At 48.7% G+C, this 20,349-nt stretch overlaps 1 protein-coding gene across 1 annotated transcript; it reads right to left on the bottom strand.

Moving 5' to 3' along the window:
• Positions 1 to 14,154: 14,154 nt before the first annotated feature.
• Positions 14,155 to 15,781, bottom strand: NPY2R (neuropeptide Y receptor Y2). Its single transcript, XM_078855077.1, has one exon. It carries the CDS (start codon positions 15,708 to 15,710, stop codon positions 14,355 to 14,357), a length of 1,356 nt encoding a protein of 451 aa, XP_078711203.1. The 5' UTR covers positions 15,711 to 15,781; the 3' UTR covers positions 14,155 to 14,354.
• Positions 15,782 to 20,349: the final 4,568 nt, after the last annotated feature.

Here is a 20,349-nt window from a genome sequence, read left to right as displayed (position 1 = left end):
TTTTCAGAACAATGCTGATGGATCGTATAGGTCTGGAAAGGATCCTAGCTGAACAAATATATTTATGTGGAGGGTCGCGTGTGTATTTATTTATTTATGTTAGTGCCCACAATGCTGTTCAACCACGCATGAATGATTTATTTAAATACTCTCTATATATGATGAAGCCGAAGCAAAATAATATTCGAATATAGGCTTTCTATTTTACATTGTGTAGGTGCGTCTATTTATACAAAGGTCACCCCGATATTGTCTTTTTTTGGTTCCTAAATAAAACATTTGTTCAATTGATACAACATTTTAGATATTCATGGGACTATCACGCACATTTATTCGATGGCACACTGCTCTATTTTGGGCAATGTCCCTTCTGCATAGCAGAGAGATGATGGACAGGGCCGTTGACTGAGTTTTAGAAGTTGTAAACTGTGCACTTTACACTTTGGAGTCCTGATAAAACTGGAATATATCAAAAATATTGGTGATATTTCCACGTGTATAATTGTGCAGCTTCAGAAACATAATCACTTGGCTTTTTGTTTCGTAAATATAGAGGCTGCATTTGTCCAAACAGTTTATTAGTTCATGTAAAAAAAAAACATTGGTTGAACATGTGTAATGCGGGCGTAAACGGCTTCGCGGATATGACGTTATGGGGGGGAGGAGTTAGGTCACGTGTGAGAGAGGGGTGAGGTCTTAAGGGAGAGATACCGGAAGAGACGGGAGAGTGTGGGAGATAGAGTTAGAGTGAGGCCACGCAGGGCGGAGGTTGGAGAGTGGCGAGATCGCCCCACACGCAGAGTAAGACTCGGCACCGTCGGCCAGCGGTGACCGAGCACGGAGGAACGAGGAGCAGCGGTGGAGCTGCAGTGAGGGAAGCCGGAGGACTGCACAGGGGATCTGCAGCGGGGCTGCAGGAGCGAGGAGGCTACGGGAGCGAAGGCAGCTGTGGAGTTGCCAAGCGGAGGGGCTCTGAGCGAGGGCCGTGTGGGACAAGTGTAAGAACCCAAATATATAGGACAACGGAGACAGACCCAGTGATCGAGTCCTTTATTACACATGTATAAAGTAAATGATGATAAAAAAAAATTGAAGGCGCCCTCCACACCGTGCCAGTCACGAGGGCTGTTTGGCCCCCCTGCTTCAGCAGACTGCTCAGTGTGGGTTCATGAAGGAGGTCGACCGGGTCCGGTTCTGATATCACGCGCCACTGATGTTCGCCATGGCCTGGGTATTCAACTCCGGTCGCCCGGTTAAGAGCGCCGCGCGTGGACCACCGCATCGCCACTCCCCCGCACATGCTTACGTAACACCAGAGGTCGCAAACGGGTTTTGATTCCTTACCCGTACCCGTACCCGGCCGCACCAGGGTCGCAAACGGCTCCCCGTACCCGGCCAGGTACGGGTAGCCGGGTATCGGGTAGGGTACGGGTATCGGGTACCCGGTTGCGACTTCTGCGTAACACCCACAGGAAGACGAAATGGGAGACGCCAAATTGGAAGCATTGATCCCGCAAATAAAAAAAAAGAGGAACCTGATTAACCAGTGGGGTCGATGCAATGATCTCGTGAAGATTGATTTTATTCATAACAAACCTTAAACGCCCACGGTGCTTTCTGTAAATGAACGGGGCAAACTTTTGACCCCCCCCCCAAATGGAACTTGCTTTTTGTGAAGTTAATCAATTTACATATATATGCCTAACATTGATATGATGTCAGGGGATAGAGTGATTAGCGCGATGCGCTCTGAACCCGGAGTTCACTTCTCGGCCACGGCAAACACCGGCGGCGAGTGATATCTTAACAGACTGTCTGGTTTCCCCACATTTACCAACCCGCATTGACCAGCGTGGTGAAGTTACGGTCAATCAATCCTCACGACCGACGCGGCCTGATGAGGCCTTCATCTGGCACGAGATTGGCACGCACATGTACAGCCTCCTTTCTTTGTCAAATCACTGCTGGATGAGGCCCTCTCCACGCCACGCGGATCACGGGTTAAATTGGAACGTACTTGACCGCGATGATTGACAAAAGGGCTGTGAACGATTATCATTATTATTATAAATTGTTAAACGCTGACAGAATTAACAGCGGGTGGTTGACGTGAGGGACTGTAACTCCGCAGGGACACTTTTTTAATGGCTGGGGAATTGATAACCGAGCTTAAAATGATATTAGAACCAGCTCCAATGCCTTGGGGAGATGAGGAGAACAGAAGCGTGGGGTCAGGGTTCAGTGTTATTGAAGATGGGATGCATGTGTGGAGTGGTTGGTGGTGACGTGGGTTCAAAAGCAAAGTTGTTCCTCGGGAATGGTTTGATGTTGGAAGTTGCTCCCGTAAGCACGTTCACAATCGCCTAGAGTAACCCACCGCTCTACTCTTCAACTTAATTACTGTTGTAGCTGCTCACGCCGAGCTACAAATGCTCTGATCATGCGTTGTCTTTGTGCTGTTCGCCTTCTGGCGCTGTTCTCTGCTCTGACACTGGTGGTGAGACGAGGCCCTGAAGAAGGCTGCCGTCTCTGGTGTCGGCCAATCAGTTTCAAAGACAATGCATCATGTATCATCAGAGCAATACTTGTTAACATGCTCACCACAAGTAGCTGTGGTTAATCCAGACATGATTCCTTGCAAAAGGTTTCTAGTTGGTGTTTTATTGCCAGAAAGGGGTAGCGCCGGATTATCATCGTAGCAAAAGTAGCTACACACGCTACGGGCCCCGCACTTTCAAGCTATCAATTTCGGTTCAGTGATTCTGCACTTGCTTGATTACTATAGTACACTACTGCCTTCCACTTTTATGAACAACTGGGTGTTTAAAGTGAGCGATTTGTTGTATTATCTGGCTGTATAGCGAATGAAAAATACAATTACTTTACTATGCAAGTGAAAAAATTGTGTTTTAATATTTACGTGTTTTTAGGGTCCCTTTAGAACATATGCTACAGGCCCCGCACTAGCTTAATCCGGCACTGAGAAAGTGTAAAACCTATTCTTACATTTTCACACTTGATTACTGTTTTCTTTATGTCCGTCGGTTTCAATTTACCAATTGAGGACGCGCAACGACAACCAATAAGCCAGTCGAGATATCTGGGAGCCTCGATAACGACAACGTGGCGGGCAAGGACAGGAATGTGCTCCGAGAACTCTGCCTCCCGTGGAGATGGAGTGGTGAAATGAGATCGTGTGCTGATTTGCAAGGTGGGTCGTTACATCGCAGCAGTGGCTTGATCATTACTGCTGCTGGTGATGACCGGGGAGTAATGTTACTGCTGCTGCTGCTGATGATGATATTAATGTAGATCTATCAGTGCGCAAGGAATCGATTACGTCTAATAGAGAGGCAGTCACTCACGTGCCGTGCAGGGGGTCAAGCGAGAGTGCGAGGTATACGTGATGACGCACGCTTAGGTGCCTCTATATTGCCTATTGCGCACACACACCAAAGACAAAGATCCCCCGTGTAGCCTTAACAGACGGTTGGGGCAAGTGCTGTTAGCGAGCACCTATTAAGGCCGAGACGACACACGAGGGGGTAGGTGGCCAACACTACGTCCGGCCGCCTTTGTCTCCCCAGAGGAGATTTTTTTTTACACACCGCACCCCGTACCCATTTGAGGCTGAGTCGACCTAGGGGAGGGCCATGACCAGTTCAGATAATCGCCAATGGTGTTAACCGTGAGCGGGAATTGAACTCGGGTCGCCGGGTTTATTGCGCAGCGCTAACCACTACACCACCGCTCCCCACACGCATGCACACACACACACCACGCACACACGCACACACACACCACACACACACCATACAAACACCACATACACACCACATACACCACACACACCACATACACACACACACCACACACACCACACACGCACACACACCACACACACACACCACACACACCACACACACACCACACACACACCACACACCACACACACACCACACACACCACATAGACACATAGACACACCACACACACACCACACACGCACATACACACGCACACACACACACGCACGCGCGCGCGCACCGTGCCCCCATGGCACGCGTGCTGAGTGCAAACAGACGCGCGTGTGATTGATGGCTCTGCGGCAAAAGTCAGCGCGGCGTGTCTGCTGCTCACGAGTAAATCACACACGATCAGTCTGGCACGTCAAGGCGAGAGAGAGAGGGGTTTAATATACAAATGCACTATAGTCCGACGCATGAGATGGGGATTCCCCCCCCCCTCCTCTGTCGCATATTACATAGCACTGTCACAGCTGGTGGTTTTAAGTGTTTCGATCGTGGAGGGTTTGTTGACCATACTTCACCATGCTGGTTGGGGCGATTGGTGTGCGTGTGCCTAGCCAGTGTAGCCACTGCGGTCTACAACGCACTCGAGCCTCTTTGTCACGGCGAGGACAAAGTGCCCCAGTTCAAGAATTAAGGTAGCGTCGGTTTAGGCTGGCCTTCATGCAGCAGTGGATTGAACATGGTTGAAGATGATGATGATGATGTGTAGCAAGTGTTTCCACTCGAGTACAAGTTCCGGGTACTCTGATCTTGAACGCTGATCCGGAGATTATTTTGACACGACGCATCAATACGATCTAGAACGCAATAATAACGGATTAAGGATAGGCTTGCCCTTTACTCTCGTGGTAGTGCCTTACGCCGACATTCCCCACACCAAGCCAGCCCAGCGGCATTCTGAAAATGACAGAGTGAGAGAATAAGCCCTGTCCAGTGTATTCATACGCAGCAAAGGGAGTGTTAAAAAACACATTCCTGCGGAGGGAGCTGGTAGGAACGTTGGGTTGCTCGGTCAATGGCCAGGGTCAACGGCGGCGTGGTGTATTCCGCAAATATGGCCGACTGTGAGGGCGGGCACAAGCCGGCGTGAGTAGGTTAAACGTTGAGTTTTATGAGGGCACCACGGGGTGACCAGCCCCTCCCCACCCAGCCCCATCCTCTCCACCCAGCCCCATCCTCTCCACCCAGCCCCATCCTCTCCACCCAGCCCCACCCCTCCCACCCCCCACCCAGACCCACCCTCCCCAACCAGCCCCTCCCCACCCTCCCTTCCCCACCCAGCCCCTCCCTACTCTCTCCACCCAGCCCTATTAATTTTTGGATGCACAACGGACGGACACAATAATCCCCTGTGGGCTGGTGTAACCAGGAGGTTCCTACCAGTATAAGGCATAATCATGAATCTATCCACTGCTGGGACTAGGTTACCCGAAGCCGTAGCCCCTCATCGAAGTCCTGCGATGCAACGGTCCATTCTAGCATCTGCACACGAGCTGATTTCACGTCGCCGTCTCTGGGGTGGTGGTTCCCTTGGGCGTGTGTGAGTGGAGGAAACTGAAGTAGTCGTCGAAAATTCGGCCAAATTGTATTAACTGGCTGTCTATATGTTTTGCAGTTATATGTCGCGGTATATATACACACACGCGAGTATGTGACGTTAATTTTAAAAAGTGCAAACAAGGGAGTGCAGAAATCCAGTTATCCACTTATAGATTTTTGGGAAGGGATGGAAATCGGAGCATTAATACAATTCTTGACATGAAAAGTGTGTCATCTTTCCATATTCCTCAACGTCACTCCTGTCATCGCAGAAACCCTATCTAGCTTATCTCACTCTCCCTCCCATCCACACGCTCTCCTTCCTCTCTACTCTTATCTCACTCGACTCCCCTTCACGTCCTCCCCGCACCAGCAACGAAGGCTTTCTGTTGAATCCTCCAGTCAACCTTGGCTCAGTGGGAGATCACTCCTCTTTGTGCTGGACCCATAATGTGGAACTCCCAGCCCCCCCCCTTCCCCAGTTATACGTGCTTTTGACTTCATATCCCTGTTCAAGTCCAGGCTCAAAACTTTCATTTAGTTTTTCTCTGCCTATGACTGACTGGTTCGCTCTCTCTCTCTCTCTCCAAAAAGTCTACCGTACACCAATTGTTTCTGCATAGCGTCTTGAGATGCGGTCGCATTTAAACGCAATGTAAATCCGTCCGTATTGTTGGCCGATTGCATTCCATCCCCATTGAGGCCGTTTCCTTTCTCCCTGAAGCCACTTAATAAGATTAGCAAATCGTTAAAATCCATAGGAAATGAAGATTTTTTTTTCTTCCAGCGACAGCCGTAATTAGGGTCAACTGAGTTAGCCTACAAAGCGATGTATCATGTTGCGTTAGGTCGATGCTGAGGTCAGTAACTAATATAACCAGGGTTTAATTTCTCACTGGATATTTCTCGAAACAATTTGTAAATAGGGATTATATTATCAGTGTAAGGCACTACCACTGAAGTATAATATTGTACCCTACATTCCTATAATCGTATGAGAACCAAATTAGTCTAATGAGCGATATGATGAGATGGATGTGGTGTGGCCAAAATAATTCCCGGAACGGCTTTCCGGACTATTTTCCGCCCGAAATTAAGCACTGACCTCCCTGAAGTGCCACACAAGTTACTTTATATTTCATTAGACATTGCACCATTGTCGCATAAGCTCGCATTATGGACGACTGTGTTGTACAATTCCACTATAACGCATTGCAATATTTCCAACAGAGCTTTTGGTACGGCGTGCAATCTATAGTTAAATAATGTGCTTCATTTTCTTTGCACTTACAGGGCACTGTTTCTTAAGAGGGAGTGCTCTCAACCCAAGAAGTACTCGTTCAGTGAGCCTCCCTTCATACCGCTGATGAGAACTGAGATTGCCAAAACCGGCGCTGAGTTTGCGAGTTTTAACGAAGGCCCGCTTGCTGGCCCACGCGCACGCAGATCATTGCCGACCGCCGGAGTCAAACAACAGCTTTGTGCGCGTGCCCAGATACGGAGCGCGTGACCAACTCGCCCGCAATGAGCCGCACTTGTTCAGATCCCGGTGATCTGAGAAGCTCCGAGCAGCCGTGAGTCTGCAGAGTCGTCTCGGTCGGCCGATCCGCGCGTCGTGGCTACTGCGGTGCCCGTTGCTGCTGACGCTGTACGTGAGCAGACGAGAGCCACATGCAGAACACAGGGGTATATGTTTGTTTTATATTCTTAGGTTTTTTTCGGTAAAGTCACGTAGGTAAAAAATTAAAATTAATAAAAGTAAAATGAAAATAAAATAGAAATCGTGATAAAAATAAAATAAAAATCGTGATTTTTATTTTATTTTTATTTGACTTTTATTAATTTAAATGTTTTACCTACGTGACTTTACCGAAAAAACCTAAGAATATGAATCCTTACAGTCACGAAAGCTTCAAATCTAGAATTATATGTTTGTTGTACAGCGCTTCTATGCTCCCTGATTTCATCAAACTGCATCAACCGGCCTGGTGAAGTTATGGTCTATGAATCCCCTACGATACGAACGGAGTCGTGAGAGTCCACATCCTGCAGTGCATTTGGGGGGAGGAAGGGCCGGCATGTTTCCATATGCCATACCTGTCAACCCTTTATCAGTGCCTACTTATTCCAGATCAATTCAAACCTTGATAATTGTTTTTTTTACCCTTTTATCTGGCAACAAAACTTACACTTTTTTTACAACGAGTCATGTTTGCATTGACCACAATACCTGCGGTCGGAATGCAAACAAAAAACACAACTCTGATAGTGTATGCACTGTCCTTGAAATTGATTGGTCCACACCCGAGACAGCTTTTCTTAGAGCCTAGTCTCACATGGTGTTGGACGAGATGACGCCAAAAGGCACACGAATTCAGACCTCATTAGTCACCCCGTGCCCTTATAAATATCAACGTTCATCCTACAAAGTCCCATCACGAGAAAGAAACACAAAGAAATAGAATGTTGGCTTGCCCGTTTTGAAACGGCTGTACGCCGTATGGACCTGAAAACTCAATTTCCCTGTACAAGAATACGGGGTAAACCGTCTGGGTTGACTTGTATGCATATACAGTACTTGTACATACGGAACTGTATTTGTAAGTGCTACTTATTTTATTATCACGTCACAACATCGGCTGCGGTGTAGACAAAGCAAACTCAACACATTCGTCAATAACACTGATCTAAAAGCAACATCGAAGCATGCATTTATAATAGGCGACTTTGAGGGCATTGATCACTCTTCACAAGCGGACAAGATGATGGTGACGAATGTGTTTAGTCCGTAGTCATTTGTACTTGGGCACAACTGCTAACGCGAAAGTGTCACCAACTCGTGTAGTATCGAGTGGCGGTTCTCAGCCGGGGGTACGCGGACCCTCCTGGGGGGGTGGGGGGGTACGTGTCAATGTCCCAGAGATGAATTCTAAATGTGCGAACTAATATCACGCACGAGAGTCATTGGTGAACAATGATGCACGAATCTGCGAATATAAAATAACCACGACGACATTTAAATCCATATTATAACCGAGAGCTATGCAAACATTATTTTATAAACGCATTCGATCGTAAACAATGCGATTTCCAGGAGTAATCAGCGAGCGCGAACAATGCACGCAAAGCATCCGTTGAATTCTTTTAAGTTTTTATTCGCGAGTGAGAGATACCTCGCAAGATGGACAGTTCGGTTGTAACATTGACGCTCATTCTTCATGCATTTTTATTTCTCAAAACCGTGTTGGGCGAGGCAAAACAAAATTCAACAAGGGGTTAGAGGAGCCAATCAAACGAAGGTTGGCGAACCGCTGGTACGATCGACCAAGTGTGCACCACGTGCGAGATTGCATTGCCCCTGTGTGGACACTCGAGTTACTGCTCTGCTCTCTATCTCTCTCGCTCGTATCGGCGAGTGCACGGATTTGGCCGCTTCGCAACATGAAAACCATGCGCCGAGACGCCTCTGCGCGAACGAATAAAATATGCGAGATCACGGATACGGTCATTAACCGAATTCGCAAAGACTCAAGAGACGTGCAGCACGCGTTGTCACATTTAATGCAATTATGAACGCCCGATGAGTTGAGCAGCAGACGCGTCTGGAAGGAGATTTCTCGCCTCCGTGTGCTGTCCTTAAACTGAGCACTAAGCCATCAATTTCACGGGTAACATTCCGCCCGACACGGCCTAACATCAGTGGCGAGTGATATTAAATCTGGTCCCTGCCTGTACCTGCTGCACCAACCCCGCGCGGTTGATCTATGGTCCAACAAAACATCGCCAATGAATGACGTGGTGGCATGGGGAGGCCATCACTCGTCACTGTATTGACAAAGCGCAGTCCAGGTACAGTGACGGCATCGCACACACAGTTGGTGGATTGCTCATGTGTGGGGGGCCTTATATTGGTCGATTAAGAAAGGCTGAATATTGTTTAACCTCGGTGATAAAAAAAACAGTCCGCTTTGTAGACCTAAAAAAGTCATATATATTTATGAGTATAGATATTCATATATACAAGGATCACATCAATCATAAAGCATATGGTGATACTGTACATTAAATACGTCGCGATGGGGACATGTTTTGTGTGTGGCAGCGTTTGACACGCACAGAACATTTGGTGATGCATATCAGGAGATGTGCCTATTATCGATACGGTAAGCAATGCTCGCCAGACTTACCATATCGCTTCTCTGTGGGTGATGCATGAGCGCGCTTTAATTTCACACGCTCTTGCGCAACGGTATAGCTTCATAGGATGGCTTCCTTTGTGTTACTATCACAGCGGAGTTCGTTTAGGACACATTACGGTATTTTGCGTCCACACAGATCACGATCATTACCTCTGCTTTGCCCCGATAGTGGTATCTGACCCAATCCCACTCTTCACATTTTCACCGACCTGCACTGGTCAGCAAGGTAAAGTATTTGTTAAACAATACCCCCTGACTGACACGGCGTGGGGAGATAGGCCTTCATCCAGCAGTGGATCAACAGTTTAAATTATTACCGGTAAGATTTGTTTCTCGAGTGGGTCGAGTGATGGAAATGCACGACCCTGTAACCGCCGCTGCTGATTATATCCAAGCTTATAGACATCATGGAAGGGCGGGAGATGTGGATTGGACACATTGTCGGAGGTGAAAGCTGGATGGAGGAAGTTCTGGAAAGAATTTGGGAAAGAGGTCAAGAGGCAGGGAAATACTGATGCTGCTTGAAGACTTGATGGAAGGGGCCTGCACAGTGAATTGAAATAGACAGCTTAAGATCGGACTGATAGAGGGAGTTTGGGCCAAAGACGTGAGGTCAGTTGCATACAATACCTTAAGTGAAAAGGTCCCTTAATTGAAATCGGAGGCGAACGGAATGTATACACTTACGTTATTTCATGCAACTGTCCCCTGACGTTTGGAAGCGCACTAAGGAAGACAGACGTACATACATGCATACACTCAGACAAGCACACGGATGGAGAGACATACACACATATATTGTGTGCGCACACATATGCATTATGCATGCCGTATCACCTCTGAATGCATGTGGCTGAAAATGTGGGGTTCAGTTTCTAAAGGTCAGGGGTTCAATGGAACCACCAGCTGGATGCTCCTACTGCATGGTGGCCGACCTTGTTATTAGAGGCGAAATTGAGTTTCAGTCGCGAAAAGCAAAAAGCCCCTCACGCAGGCTGCCTTTGCAGCTGCGCACATTACAGAGACGCAACGAGCTATGGGATTAACCTTGAAAGAAATATTCGCTCTGGCAGAACGTACCTGGCAAGGCTGCATTGCAATGGGATATTTTACTCTGTCTACTCGACAGACCTGCTCTCCACATGAGGACGGCTGCTTGCGTTGTGGCCGAAACGTCGTGAGAATTATTTTATTGTTTTATTTTTATTATTTTATTATTTCCATTCTACGTGACTTTACCGAAAGAACTAAGAAGATGAATCCCTGCAGTCACGAAAGCTTTAAATCGAGATATTTTACTCGTTACGCGACAGAGGGGGGAGTTAGGCGAGAGTTGGCATCCAATTAAAATCTCAAGACGTCTGAAATTCATGAAATGCCAGCACTGTAACTGAATGTTTGGGTTTGTCGACTGACGATCAACTGGAGGGGTCACACTCTTCCAAAATGTACCCGAAAACTGGCACGTAAAAAAACATATATATGGCGTCATATTTGCTTCCGTATCCTTTAAAACGCAATGCAGGTTTATTTAAAAAAAACACATTACAATTTTTGGAAGGGGGGGACATCACCAAACCCATTGACTTGCACAATGCAGAGACGTGGATTGACAGAGACGTGCAAATGACCGTTATTATAGCACTCACTCCGCCACTCACGAACAACCACCCTCTACGTTAGATACGACGGGAGAAGGCTTTCGAAGTTGCACCAGCCTAATTAAAGTCTTAACAAGTATTCACGTAACGCGGCCAACTCCTTTGCAGACGCACACCGTGGAGATGAAACAATTAGGTCAATTCGAGAGCAGGTGCTAGACGCGATTGCTACATCGCAGGACGGTGAGAGACAGCAAGCGGCTCGAGCATGGATGATGATTCTCAGTAAATATTCGCACAAACGGCAAACGCACTTTGCTGTGCGAACGCACATTGGCTGGGCTTGCCAGGTGCCAATGGCATCCTCGCGTCACGGGTAATGATATAGAAAATCATTGTTTGCGCAGCGCTCAGTCTTAATTCGGCTGCACGTGCAGTGGCTGCGCAAAGGTCAGCACTGCAGGAATGGCTTGCCCATGGCTGCATTGCGCTTTAAAAACTGAATCTCGAGTGCCTGCGATATCTCTCATATGTCGGCGATGCACGTCAACTAATGACCTGCTTCTCACACAATGGCAGCGTGGACTAAATGAAAAGCTTTTTTGAACGTAGACTGTCTAAACCTATATGTTCTGGTGTCAAGTGTTGGAGAGGGAGGGAGGAGGGTTAGGGGAGGGAGGGGGGGAGGTACGGGGGAAGGGTTCAGACATCACACGCCACTTATGCTCGCCGTGACCAGTAATCAAATTCAGGTCCTCGGGTTTGTTGTTTTTTTTCTGGGCGAACCGCTGCACCACCGCTCCACCGTGATGCGCTAGACTCTGCAGATAACATGCATGATCATCCTTTCCTTTATTTCTTTTTGAGACATTCCATCTTACAGGGCTCACAGTTGTACAAAACGATATCCAAAAAGGAATCACAAGTGTAAACGAGTACGCATATAACCACAATAGTCAGCATATACAATATATAAACCACTTGTAGATTTTACAACCAATTTCCCTCTACCCTTATTATTTTATAGAATTATAATCACAAGAACAAAACAATTAAACGCTGCATCCACGTGTACGGTATTATAATTGTTTGAAAACGATGTTACGACGGTAATGTTATGATGTGTCAAATAAAAGCGTATTCCTGCATTACTGTGTACGGGCGATAGTTTAAGGCATCAAATGGTGGTTCAGCACAAATATAGATTAACATTTACATCAAGAATGAGTGGTGTACCAATGATACGCTGGCATTCGTTACAATTGGAGAGTGTGCACTTGATAACGCGTCACAATAGCAAGGTTGAACAAACAACGCTTGCAAACAAACACAAAAACAAATCCAGCAGTGGTTTCCGTTGAATTCAGTTGTGATGTTAGTTGCTTTTTCTCCCTGCCTGTGCAATGCCTGTGCAATTGTGAGTCAAGTCCGTGTAATTGCACACTGCTTACTGAAATAAAAGGAACCACTCATCATTTTTTTTGTTGCCACAGTAAATGGAAGTGCGCTCAAGGTATTGCGATATGCCGTATTATCGCTGTAGTTCGCAGTCCTTGGTCGACACATTGAATGGACAAAGGCCTCGCCACGTTGCCTTGGTCATGGGTGGTTGTGTAATCATACTTCACCGTGCTGGTCAAGTGCGCGTCGGGCTAGTGAGGTGGGCATGTTAGCCGTAGCCGGGAATTGAACTCAGGTGGCAAGTTTCTTAGCAGGATCACGATCCACTACGCGCCCCGCCTACGCTATAACAACACTCGCCGTTAAAGAATTTTCCTTTTGCTTTATTGCCAACAGAAATATCGGAATTTAAACACTTGAATAGTGATTATTACAGCCTCATTGTGGGCGTATAGTGAGTGTTCTACGACCAATTGAACTCCAATTGAGTTCGTATGTAATGTTGGTGACAGTTTGGTCATTGATCCATTAAGTGGTCACGAGTGAATTCGTCAACAAAAGGTACACATCCATAATGCAGTTTTTTTTTGTGCTAAGATCGCGTAAACATGTAAATGTGTCGTTAAACCCGCCACCACCCGACACAGCCAATGTATTAAGGTTAGCCACGTAAACAGAACGTGGCCAATTCGTTACTAGTACAGCACACCGGTGTGTTGGAGAGCCAAGCCACAACATTTACAATCTCAGTACAACGTTTCGCCAGTAATTGCAACTAGCTTCATCTCAGGCGACAGTCAGATTTGTGGAGAAGTCCTCCTGTTTCGTTCCTTAAATAGAGGGGTAGATGTGATGACTACACTTGTGTGATCTACTTGCGCGAAGTGTTCTGATTAGGTGACAAACCTTACTAAATGGCTGTGTCGGGTGGTGGCGGGTCTAACGACACATTTATATATTTACGCGATCTAACCCCAAAAAAAACCTGTATTATGGATGATATTCGTCGCGAAAGCCTACCACGTGTTAAAGAGATGCGCAACTGGTACGTAACTGTGCAGTAGTCAAATACAAAGCATCTCGTTCATTAAAAGGTGCGCTCCGTTAAAAAAAAATTAACGCAGTCGTTACAAATTCGGCTTCCTTGGCAAGCACAGTTCTCTGTGCGATCTTCACGCGATCTCTGCGCACGAATGCTCGCGTGTTCGTTGCGTTCGTGAAACCTTCACGACGAGCCGAACGGTTGGTCGTCTGCTCGGGTTGAAGCCTTGAAGATCGTTCACTCATGCGTCGTATCGGAGGTATACTGACTGCAGGCAACACACACCATCATTGTCATCATCATCATCACCACCACCATCAAACGAAACACGAACGGACATTGTAGGATGCCGTGCCGTTGTCTCAAATCCACGGCTCCCTGCGCCGATAAATTATTTTGCTTTTGTAGAAGAAGAAAACACCTTTAACACATCACCTTGGCCGAACTGCTACAAATCCGGCACCGACTGAAACAACAATGTTATAGGCAGCGTATACCAGTACACTACCGTCGGTGTGCGGCCTTTCGTCAATCTACTGCTAGATGAAGACCTCCGCACATCGTGTCGGTCAAAGGGGTTTCCCGACCATTCTTCAGTACGCTGGTCAGCGCCGGTTGCTGAAAGCGTTGGGGTGAGGAGGGTGGGTGGGCTATGATGCCCAAGGCGCGATTTAAACTCGGGTCGCCAGGCTCACCACAGCGCTGTGCGCTAACCACTGCGCAACTGCCAGGCCATAGTTGACATACATTCGATCAAATGTTACGTGTCCACACTGGGCAGAGGCGCTTTCTCGTCCGCTGTGCCGGCGAGTGGCCTCCCATGCCGCTCCACATCCCTCTCCGCCAGCACGCGTTTACGGCGGCCGTCTATGAAGCTGCTGGTGGTTGTCTGCGTCCTGCCCGACGTGGCGTCGGCTCTGACTCCAGAGGCCACACATTGCTGCTGCTGCTGCTGCTGTTGCAGTTGTCGGCGAGGTCCGTCCCTGAGAGACCGCGTGCGCATCGATGCCAACTCAGTCTCGGGCCGGATCGCGTCCGTGTTTCGCTCGCAGCGGAACACGGTGAGGAAGCCGTTGCGGTAGTTGGTGTTCATCCACCCGTAGAGGAACGGGTTGGCGAAGGTGGAGCACATGGCCACCACGTGGAACAGCGTGTAGACGAGCTTATACTCTGACAGGTCCAGCACTCGGCCGTGGATGTCGCTGGCGAGTTGGAAGGCGTTGAAGGGCAGCCAACTGACGGCGAACACGACCACGACGCTCAGCAGCATCTTGGTCGTCTTCTTGCGACGGCACTGGCGGTCCACGTTGGCGCGGCCGCTCGTTCCGGGGCTCACGTGGCTCCTCAGCTTGGCCCAGATGCGCGCGTACGCGCACGTGATGATGCACAGCGGCAGCACGTACTGCAGCACGAGCATGGAGACGCTGTAGATGATCGCGTCGCGCTCCTGGCCGCCCGGCCAGCTCTCGGTGCACACGGCTCTGCGGCCGAGTCCCGGGAACTCCACGTGGTGATACTCGCGGAAGACGGCCAGAGGGCACGCGAGCACGGCACCCAGACCCCAGATGGCGGACACGATGATGAAGCTGACGCGCTGGGACAGGCGGCTCTCGAGGTGGTGCACGATGCAGCGTTGGCGGTCGAGCGCGATCGCTGTGAGCGTGAGCGTCGACACGAGCACGGCGAGCGCCTGCGAGAATGGCACCAGGTGGCAGAGCACGGAGCCGAAGCTCCACTCGTCCGTGAGGGTGTAGGCGAGCGTGAAGGGCAGGCAGAGCGCGTTCACGAGCAGGTCGGCGAGCGCCAGGTTGGCGATGAAGTAGTTGGTGACGGTGCGCATGCCGCGGTAGCGCGCGATCAGGTAGATGACCAGCGAGTTGCCCACCACGCCGAGCAGGATGATGATGGAGTAGGCGGCGATGAGCACCACCTGGACGCCCAGGAGCTTGGTGCTGTCCCGCACGCCGAGCTCAGACGCGACGACGAGGCTGGGCTGCGGACCGCTCTCGGGAGACGCGAGAGCCCAGCCGTCGGCGCCTGACGTCTCGGCCGCGTCGTCTCCTTGCTCCTCGCTCAGCGTCGTGTTGATGTCCACCTCCAGGTCCTCCGGTGCCATGGCGAAGGAGAGCGCGCGAGGTCGGATCCGCACGACCGCTTCCTCTTGCTTTCTCCTCCAAACACCTGCGCGAGTCGGCTCTCCCCCCCCCCGCCCTCCCCCGCGTCACCTGCAGGGCTTATCTGTGGGAAAGCGGCAATGGCATTAGCGCTAACGATTCACAGCGAGCCCCCGATGGACGCAATTGCCGTTTAGAGAGCGATTGGTGAGCCCGCGGGGCATCAAGATAAGGCGGGTTTCATCTGGCAAGGAGACAGCCACGCCGATCAGCACGTCGCGAACAATGCAGGGCGCTGTTAGCAAGCGGACCATCGCTGCTGCACGTGAGCGCTTCAAACAACGCAATTGGCGCGCGGTTTGAAAATCCGCGAATTTGTTGTTCTTGCGAGAGTTCGCTGCGGTACCAGAGACGCCACCACCACCACCACCGCCGCCGCCACGCGCCGCGATGGGTTCTGGAATAGAATGCATCAGCTGCTATGCTCAACCGCGGAAGTTCAGCTTTGTTCCGGGCAGCAGGTCGATATTCTCTGGCACTTTAACACAATTGAAGCAATGCGATGCCCGATTAGGCAAGCGACGACGCGGGAAATAGCACCGCTATCTACATCGCTGCCATCGGCAGCAGCAGCAGCAGTAGCAGCAGCAGCAGTAGCAGCAGTAGCAGCAGCAGTAGCAGCAGCAGCAGTAGCAGCAGCAGCAAAAAAAGACGACGGCTCACCTAGGCGCACCTTTTTTAAAATTCCTTCCCCCGCGCACATCAAACTTGGGTCGTTGCTACGAACGCCGAGTGCGCGTAAAGCCTTTGCAGCGGATCGGACGTTGGCGCACCTCCTGATATTATATACACCAGGACACCCACGCACTCTCTCTCTCTCACACTCTCTCACACACAAACACGCCGGCGAAGCGCCCCGCGCGATGCAGCTGGTCATGCGTGATCGCCCCCCACTCACACACACATACGCCATGTGTTCACGCAGACACACACCTCTTTACTCTGGCGCACACAACCTAATGTGGTCCCAGTGTAGTCTCGTCAATGTATACGGTGGTGGTGGTGATCGGACGTAAGTGCTATTGGCGAGCGCCTATTGAGGCCGGGGCGTATGTATGCGAGCGTGTATGCATGTTGAACTTCTTTCGCACCATACGTAGCTACACCGTGCTCGTCGTAGACGCGGAACGAGCGCACGCGACGCAGCAGTGGTAGCCACAGAGACGTTGCTGATCGAGAAACTTCTCAAAGAAGGAGGAGGAGGGGGGGGGGCACAGTCCCAACATATTACGCTTTTGATAATAAAACAAAACATTTTCTCAGATAGGTATCAATAAAATAATAATTTTCGAGGTCTCAATATGGCGAGGTGGGGTGGGGGGTAATTTCGTCCGCATCCCAACCCCCGCATCCGCCACGACTCTGTACCACGCACGCCCCTAGTGCTCATGTTGACACAGCGCAACAGGCACGCATTTCAGGCCGAGTGGACCTAGGGAAGGCCCACGATTGGTTTAGATATTCGTCACTGACGTTGACCGTCAGCGGGAATCAAACTCGGGTCGCCGTGTTCGTAGCGCAGTGCGCCAACCACTGCATTGCCGCTTCCCATATGCATACAGACCAACACACACCCGCACTCAATATCACAGATGGGTCCATTCGCACTGCCAAAGATGCACATTTGCAGCGTGAGGTGCACTTTTGTGTGGCACACAACAACGCTGGCTGAAAATGGTTCTCACAATGATTACATTGCCACGCAGCACGGGGCTATTGTCTACACCAGATGTGGTAAATATATGGTAATTGAAGAAAGGCTCATTTTTATGAACTATTGTTTCACTTATCACGATGTGCATGGGAGCTGGGCAGGGAGAAAGATACAAAGAAACAGAGACATATTCTAGGTCACTTTTGCACCACCGCCTGAATGTTGTGGCTGTTTCACTGCAAATGTTTGGCCATGTGGGCTGCGACAACGGCTTTATTGATCCGGGAGTGAGCACCTGATGTGCAGACACAGACTGCGATCATTGTAAAAGCAAATGTTTTTGTCATCAAAAGCGAACGCACGCGGTCACACGGAAACAAAATCTCGTGCCGCTCTGCACCTTGGCAATCGCGAATCTTTCAAATTCTGAGCGATGCGCGGACAGCCATGCAGAATATACGCACGTTAAAAGGTAACGACGTCGCCCTGTAATTGCTTGCTGATGTTACGACTCACGGCAGGCCCTCCTCCACTCGAGAGAGAAAGAGGGAGGGGGTAATTTTACTGCCCACACATCATCCCAGCATATGAGACTTGCCGATCGCACGAACTGCGGTGTGCTCATTAAAACCTTTGCGTGGACAGGGGCATGGGGGATTTGATATCAACTTTTGTAATTAAAAAAAGCGCTAATTTGAATCAATTATCTAAATCCCCTTTTGTCAATCCCAGGCTGAATGAAGGCCTCCCTCGCCATGCCGAGTTGGTCTTTGGGGGTTGTTTCGGTCATATTTCACCTCGCTGGTCAACGCACATTGCTCAGGTGGGGGGTCGGCTCAGGACCAGTTCACGTCGATTTTAGCCGTGCCAAATAAGTGAACGATTGTCATCAGGGGGTTCATAGTGCAGTACAAAATGCCCTGAAATATTGCACCCTCCGTGCAGATATTACATTATTATAAAGTATACATTATACAGTATTTTATGGGTGGAACGCTTCCGAGAGAACGATCCTCAAGGAGATGGAGTAACGAAATCGGCTCGTGTGCAGGTGAATTTTTACGTCACAGGATTGCGAGAGATGGCAGAGGTTTTTGGAAGACCTTCAGACCAGCACTGGATTGACCGTGGCTGATTATTATGATGATGATATTACATTACCGCATTACGGCGAACTTGCATAATATCCTACACAGATAAGATGGCATTCCATGAGATTAAACAAAATGCATTAAATTGGTAAACTGGCTATGAGTAAGCAATGCAGAACGTCTGTGAGTGATCTAAGATAATGGGCATTTAGCGTCATTGAACGCAATGATTTGGATCAATCACAATGCGGGGAATACTCTGCATGCCTTGCTTTGTGTAGCAATCCAATAGCAATTCGATATAAAGCTTTCGTGACTGCAGGGATTCATCTTCTTGGTTCTTTCGGTAAAATAATTCTCACGACGTTTCGGCCACAACGCAAGCAGCCGTTGTGGCCGAAACGTCGTGATAATTATTTTATTATGTTTTATTTTTATTATTTTATTATTTCCCTTCTACGTGACTTTACCGAAAGAACCAAGAAGATGAATCTAATAGCAATTGCGAAAGTGCATCAACATACCCGCTGTAGTCTAAACCATTCCTTGGTTCTAGATTTGAAGCTTTCGTGACTGCAAGGATTTCTATTCTTAGGTTTTTTCGGTAAAGTCACGTAGGTAAAACACGACAGCTGTGACGGTTCCACCTGAAGACTGAGGCTTGTGTTGCCTCCGAAACGTCGTGATTTTTATTTTATTTTACTTTTATTAATTTTAATGTTTTACCTACGTGACTTTACCGAAAAAACCTAAGAATATGAATCCTTGGTTCTTCAGCCAGCATCTTCACAATCATTATGCAGGGTAGCTCCTCACTTTTCAACTCACCTTACCTGCCAACCTTTTTCGCTTGTCATGTATTTGCGGCACAGAAGTGCGGCCTTCACATTCTGTGCACCCCATCGGCTTTGCAGTAGGTTCTAACGACATGAAAGTGGCTATTGCAAATAGCAAACATTAAAGGACAGATATCTCCCATTTAGACTCCTTGAATGTTGGCATTGACCTATATTTAGATTTGCACCAGGAGGTGGAGAGGCCAACACTGCGCCCATCCGCCTTTGTTTCCAAACTTCTGATGCAGACACAAAATACGGAGCCGTCGTTTCAGAATGAGTCGATATACGGGAAGCCCAGGTAATGTTCGCATTCGACACGAACACACTCGTACGCACCGCTAACTGAATGTAAAATAGCCTATAACCAAATGACACTGAATGTGACGCACATTGCAATGAATCATGCTTATCTCCGTTCTCAGAGGCTAAGCATGGTTGTGCCTGGTTAGTATTTTAGAATGGGAACCTGCCTGGGGATACCACGTGTTGTAGGTTTGGGCTGCGAGGTGGTCAGGGGATGGCGGTTGAGTAATGTATTCTTAAATCTACTTGTGTGGATAGTTCATTGAGCGTTACCACCTTGTATGCATGATGGATTTCCTCTGGGTTCTCTAGTTTCCTCCCACATGAAGCCAAACACTCACTAATGAAATTGGCCAAATATGCGAATTGCAGGTCCTCTGAATAACAAAAAGAGTCCCCAGCGTCGATGAGACTTTTCTCGGAAACATGCAATGGCATTACATCCTCAGCCAATATACGATACAAAACACACACATATGTTTAAACCCAGATTTTGTCACAGAAAAAAAACACATTTGAATAGGTTGTAGATCACATCATCACAGATCTAATCGCAGTGGCTGCAGTACAGATTGCCCACCGCGGTATTGCTCTGCACATGTGATATCTAGCATTGGCAGAGGAAGGGCCCGCCTTGAGCGATGTATTGATCTCTCAAACCTTTGCGAGTAAAGCGAGCGGCAGCTGTCAGCAA

Source organism: Lampetra fluviatilis, chromosome 4 (genome assembly GCF_964198595.1).
Source record: "Lampetra fluviatilis chromosome 4, kcLamFluv1.1, whole genome shotgun sequence".
In the NCBI taxonomy this organism is placed as follows: Eukaryota; Metazoa; Chordata; class Hyperoartia; order Petromyzontiformes; family Petromyzontidae; genus Lampetra; species Lampetra fluviatilis.
Note: the sequence above shows the minus strand (reverse complement) of the source record. Positions and strands in the feature narration are given on the sequence as shown.

Excerpts from the sequence above, each read along its gene's own strand:
- NPY2R (XM_078855077.1), bottom strand. The coding sequence starts at position 15,710 with ATGGCACCGGAGGACCTGGAGGTGGACATCAACACGACGCTGAGCGAG.